Source organism: Typopeltis vanoorti, chromosome 11 (assembly GCF_054136105.1).
Source record: "Typopeltis vanoorti isolate ZY-2024b chromosome 11, IOZ_Tvanoo_1.0, whole genome shotgun sequence".
In the NCBI taxonomy this organism is placed as follows: domain Eukaryota; kingdom Metazoa; phylum Arthropoda; class Arachnida; order Uropygi; family Thelyphonidae; genus Typopeltis; species Typopeltis vanoorti.
This window is the reverse complement of record NC_143559.1, coordinates 79,761,860-79,767,859: the sequence shown is the minus strand read 5'-3', so window position 1 is coordinate 79,767,859 and position 6,000 is coordinate 79,761,860. Positions and strand designations below refer to the sequence as shown.

Sequence of the window (6,000 nt, the reverse complement as noted above, 5' to 3'; positions counted from 1 at the left end):
CCGAAATCGGAGTTTTCACTCCTACAAAAGAGGCAAAGCCACCAGAGCACGCACTTTTAACATAATGAAATTACTCATAGATTACGTTTTATTTCTTCGTTTTACTTAGTTGCTTCAGCTGTAATACTCGATCAACAATGCAAATAAAGTAATTCGATTTATCACAGAAATCCCTGGGCTTGAATCAGAGATAGATTGAAATTTTAAAAAAAAACCGTATTGGAAACATTCAGAAATATATATATATATATATATTAAATCTGGTTTTGTAAGAGTGATAATACATTCTTACAGAAGCCTAGGGGGAACTAAATAGCATTTATACCCAGGTTGTCATCGTAATCAGGTTTATAAGTAAGAAAGATTTACCAAAACCTCAAAACAAGATTACATAAATTACATTTTAAATAATTGCAACAGCAGTATACTTAGTATTGGACGTTTGGTATGTTGAATAAAATGTTTTCGGAAATTCCAAGTTCTCTTTCACTGTGGAATAGCACTTTGCGAAAAAGTCACGAAATGACAAGTCCCAACTACACTTCAGGACATACGATGCTACTACAGCCAGTAATTTTAGAGCCAACATTACAGACTCGTTGTTCAACGTCTTGGATAACATAATTCGAGAATCTAAGTGGGGTTCGATTTCGGATTTGGAACTGTTTAACCGCACTTTTTCTTATTCATTACTTGCAATGAGAAAACTGATTGTTACACATTATTTGTAATCCCAACCGCACTTTTAGGAGTTCTCTTGATATGTTGATTATCCTACCTTTTGTATGTGCCCGTGGTTTCATTTCATATGTTCAGTAGAACGACAGCATTTTTCAAAGACAACTAAATAGAAAAATAATTTTTGTTGTCTGAAGAATTTTTAATTCGAGGACGGTAATCAATAAATAATAAAAAAAAAAAGAATTATTTTTAGAAAATATTACGATATATTTCACTGTTATTAAAATTCATGCTATTTCACAAAGACCGTCTTGAAAACCATAAAAATGGGACAAGAAACAGCACGAACATCAGAGTCCAAGCTAGAAGTTGTGGTAAGGGATCTTCTTGAAATGCCGAGGTCAGTGGATACAGCATTTGACTCCAGCAAGCTTCTCCTGTGCAGTAGCGAAATTTCTCTTGACTCCAGTACCTACAAATAAAATGAAAATACTCAAATAAACAAAAATCACATTTTTAACCTTTATTACATTGATAAATTCTAATAGATGTGACTGTCAGGAGACGCAGTTGGAAAAGCTCTTTTTGTTTGTATTGTCACGCCAGTATACGAACTTCAGACATTTCTCTAAATAAAATCGTTCGTTTCACGGATCGATAGTAATTTCCGTTAGATCCGCTGATTTATCACCAGAATATCCAAGAAAGTTGAAGGTTGCCCTACTTTTATGAGTTATTTAAATGAATCTTTTAAAACGTATGACTATCGTCTGCCACACGAGTGTTCGTCTGCTACAAAAGAACAACTTCCAGTCATTGTTGTGAAAGTGGTGTGATTTTGTTAACAAAATCACTTATCGCATTGCAGTTGGGCAGCTCAACATCTAAAATGAAGATTTAAATAAATAGTTAACTGGATAACCGCAGAAATTTATTAAAGGGAAAAAAGGCTATATGAAGAAAACCTCAGTTAAACGTAGTTTCAGGTATATCATTTTAATATTTTTAAACCCTGATGCTGAGATCATTTGAGACATCGCCAGCTTGCTACTGGAGGATTGAGTGACACGAAAAGATTATTTAAACCCCCCCCCTCTCTCTCTCTCAATTCCATATTATGTACTCACCTGCTGAGTATTTCTTGTGGTTCGCTCGAAACATAGATGTAATTCACTCCAGCAGTCAAGGAAAATGTGTGGCTAATGTTGTCACGACCCTCCTGATATTCGGTCCTACCTTGAGGAAGCCAAGTGGTGGTCTTGTAGCTAATGAAACAAATCAATATATTAATAACACTACTATTAAAATAAATACTAAAATATTGAAAGTAAGTTATAAGAGGCTAACCTCCAGACCCTTTCGTATCCTGAGAAAGTCAGATAAATTGATGGCAACAGTGGGACATTGCAGCACACGTCTTTCCTAGTAGCATGATTTATAATGCAAAATATTTCGTTCTCATTATTCAAGAAAGATAAACTTCGACTCAAATCCACAATCATTGGGAAAAGTTTACTTTATATTTTAAATTAGTGAAGATACAATTTTTACGTGTACAAGACTATAAACACTATTTAGGTGTTTCACCTAAATACTGTTTATAATCTTGTACACGTAGAAAAAAAAAATACAATGATTCACGTTATGCTAGAGTATACCGAAAATTTATTGTCATCACCTTAGATCAAACATTTGCTTAAGGGTAACATCATAATGCCACGAAATTGCTACCAACTACTGGTAAAGTAGAGGTAAACAAAACAAAACAAATAAATAAAATACGCAATTCTTTACTTAATTTCATTAACGAAGATCTTACTGAAGCAGAAAATAATTATCGGAACTAAACAAAATGACAAAGCCATGTCTCTGTTAGTTTATTTTTTGCAAATAAGTTCATAATTAACCAAGAGAAAACAGACCAAGTTCTACTCTATAAACATACCCAAATTTGTACCAAGCTATGCATATTAAATGTACAAGAAGGTAGAATATGTGCATTCCGCGTGAGAGAATAAAAGAACCTGTGATCTTGTTCATCGATTCTAGAATTAACTTATCTTTGATACGGTAGGCAGGGTTTTTCTCACTACAAAATTGTTTTTTAATCCCGCAACTCAATACAACGGACGAACACAGGAAGCATGTGCAATATACGCTACTTCAATCGGGAACGTCACTTTTCATCTGCCCACAGATGCACACACTCAGCTGCAGATGATGATGAAAGGTGGAAATTAGCTGCATTTTTTATTTTCTTTCTTTTAAGTTTGGGATAAAAGGGCACCGTCTACTTCTTTTTTGGGGAATGAAAAATTTGTTAATACTTATTTCAACACCACGTTGAAATAAATATTAGCAATTTTTTTAAATTTTATTTCAACACAATATATGCAAATAGCTTTCCGTATATGCATAACTACATCTAAATCGTTTACGTAAATATAATGGGGATATCATTACATATTAAAATTTTCATATATGCATATTAACTGTGTTATATGTAATGTATCTAACGAGTTTTGGAATAAACAGTTGTGCACTTAGAATTATGATAGCAAAAGTGTCACGTGGGACACTGTAGCGTGCTACTAACGGAGTTTACAGAAGTTGTACAGAAATAATTCTGAGAAAGTGAAATTTCATTACAGCTGGCATGAAATGAATCGCAAATTTCCTAATTCAGACTGTCCCTCAGTGAACAACAGTGTCAATGTATGGTGCCCCTTAGCATTTTAAATACTTGTAAGATATGAATGCGATTATATTTTGAATAATTATAGGAGTGGCCAAGTCATTTATTTATTATTGTTTTATGTGAATCTCGTCCATAAAAGATTTACAATATTTTGTGGGTGGGATTCACAAGAAATATTAGCAAAGTGGGTTGGAAAATTGTATTTTAATATACCCCAGTTAACAAAAACATAATCCTCATAAGTATAACGAATTGTTTCTTTTGTTAAAAGAAAATTATAGTATTAATTATATATTTTTTAATCTAAACTATATTTCATTTCGCATAGAAATAACTTAGGTCTGAATATTTTTTTTATGACACAAAAATCGGTAAGCTAGAATTTCGGACTGCGTTACGACACTTATTAGAGATCTTTATAATTCAACTGAAATCATTTACCGAACAACTTAACCCATAAGAGAAAATTTGGTCAAATAATAAATCGCAAATCGTTTGGTTGTTAGCAAACGATGAAAGCGCCACCTCACTCACAGGAACGGCTGTGAAAAATGAAAGAAATTCACTAAAAATCAGGATATGGCAAAGTAACGATAGCTGATTACTTACCTGACGTAACTAATAAATTTATTTGTTATTTATCACAGTTTTATTTTTTTCCCTTCAAATCAATTACATTTTTAAGGAACTAAAACTGATTTATAAAAAAATGTCCGTTTCTGATTAAAAAAAAAAAAATCCACGATAGCGGCAAACTAATGTAGCGATACCTGCAAACCAAATATCATAAAATAAATAAAAATTAATTGATAAATATGCGATATTAGACAGAGATAAGGTCATACTACTCGCGAATTATTATTATTTATTCTCGAAGACAAACTAGCTCCTGGATACAGGCAGATACCTCACAGTTTTAGCTGCTCGATAGTAATCTAAATAATTACAACTAACATAAGATATCGACGAGAGAAAGGCTGATATATAAAGCAGGAGGAGAAAGTCCATTAAAGAAAGCCAAAACTCAACGCTTTGAATCCTTCATTCTGTCGTGTCATAAATAACAAAAAGTACCTAAAAATAGGCACTCTCATCTGACAGCATACACGTTTCACAAAAAAGGCTGATTTTAAGGAACTAGATTTAGACAGATATTATTTTTTTGGCCGGTTTGCGGAGATGAAAAAAATCCTGCCCCCTTCGTATGAGACCGGCTAACTCCTATCTTCAGAGGAAAACCAACCCTCAGTTGAAAAATAAAGTTCTTCGACCTAGATGAAATTTGAATCCAGGTCTTTCCAACCAAAGGACATCATTTGTACCAATATTTTTTATATAATATAATTAATATTAGTGTTTTATTTTAATATATTTAGGCTTTTAAAACATTAATCTGTCCATACAGTGATTAAATAGTCACCCGATGAAAATCGCATGCTGGAAAAGTAGAATCAAATTAATCAAAATTACAAGTTCATCCTGATGATGCTATTATGATATCTTCATTTTCTTGGAATTATTTTTAATTCCTTAAAAATAATTACTACTATTTTTTTTTTTTTTTTACATTAAAGCAGCAATATTTTTGGATTTGTTTTTAAGAAACCTCGTGTGATTTTTAAGCCATACAGGTGGCGACATATGCCCTATAACTTTCCTATATTTAATGCATTTCAAAGAACATTTAAGTATATGTCAGTATTTGTCTCTCTCTATTTATTGCAATTACATCTTGTATTTCATTGTATTTCTCAAATTTTACTTGCTATCAGAATATACCGATTTAGACTAATAATATTAATTTACTGATATGCAGTATTTAAACTATGAATAGGCTTGTGTAGCTCAGTGGAAATGGTGCTTGCATCCTCTGCGCTAGGACACCCGAATATAGACCTATAGTTCATGTCTAGTTGCTGACTAGAGGAATATTTTTTCTAAGCCTTTCTTCGACCAATTCTCGAGTTAGGCAATCTCTCGCACTGGGAAGCGGGTTTTTTTCTGCTGGAAACTTTTTTTCGCCCTGTAAACTCAATAAAATCGACCGTAGAACCTACATTATTTCGGAGAGTAGCATATCCTGTTAGGATTAGGTACCAAGAGATGGCAGCACTTCTTTTCTTGTTGTCTTTTCATCGGTTGCCGCCAATAATTAATGATAGTCATGGGCTAGCTATTTCTGATCATATCAGTGGAGATTGAACTGCCCCCTCAGTCTCCAAAAAGCTAGACAGAGTTAAAAGACCTCGGCTACTCCCTATAATGGAATAAAAGGCGTTAGCTTATTATTATTATAGACTATCAATTTGAGATACAGGCCTGAAAGCCTAGATTTGAAACTAGTGACAAAGTTCGTTACGTTACAGCTGGCAGAGTCGAACTCATATTAAATGCACATTTATTTTTTTAAGAAAAAAAAAAGTGAAGTTCGTTTACAAGAGAACACTGGTGTGAGTACTGAGACTCACACCAGCGTTCTTACCAGAGATCTAAAGGAATCATTTCAGTTGGATTTTTCATGACAATTATAACAAATGCAAATTAGAGAAACTCATTATGAAGAAAATGTGCAATTCATTAAAAAAAAAAACACGAAATAAAATGAACAGAAAATGCATTAT

General features: G+C 32.9%; 1 protein-coding gene across 2 annotated transcripts in view; it reads right to left on the bottom strand.

Moving 5' to 3' along the window:
- Positions 1–940: 940 nt before the first annotated feature.
- tctn (tectonic) overlaps positions 941–6,000 on the bottom strand; it is a 367,511-nt gene continuing 362,451 nt past the window's right edge. For both annotated transcript variants that reach the window (XM_090400596.1, XM_090400595.1), the window contains exons 13-14: positions 1,809–1,946; positions 941–1,153 (exon numbers count right to left, since the gene is read on the bottom strand). In XM_090400596.1, coding sequence (XP_090256722.1) covers positions 979–1,153; positions 1,809–1,946 — 313 coding nt within the window. In that variant the 3' untranslated portion in view covers positions 941–978. The remainder of the gene's footprint in view (positions 1,154–1,808; positions 1,947–6,000) is intronic.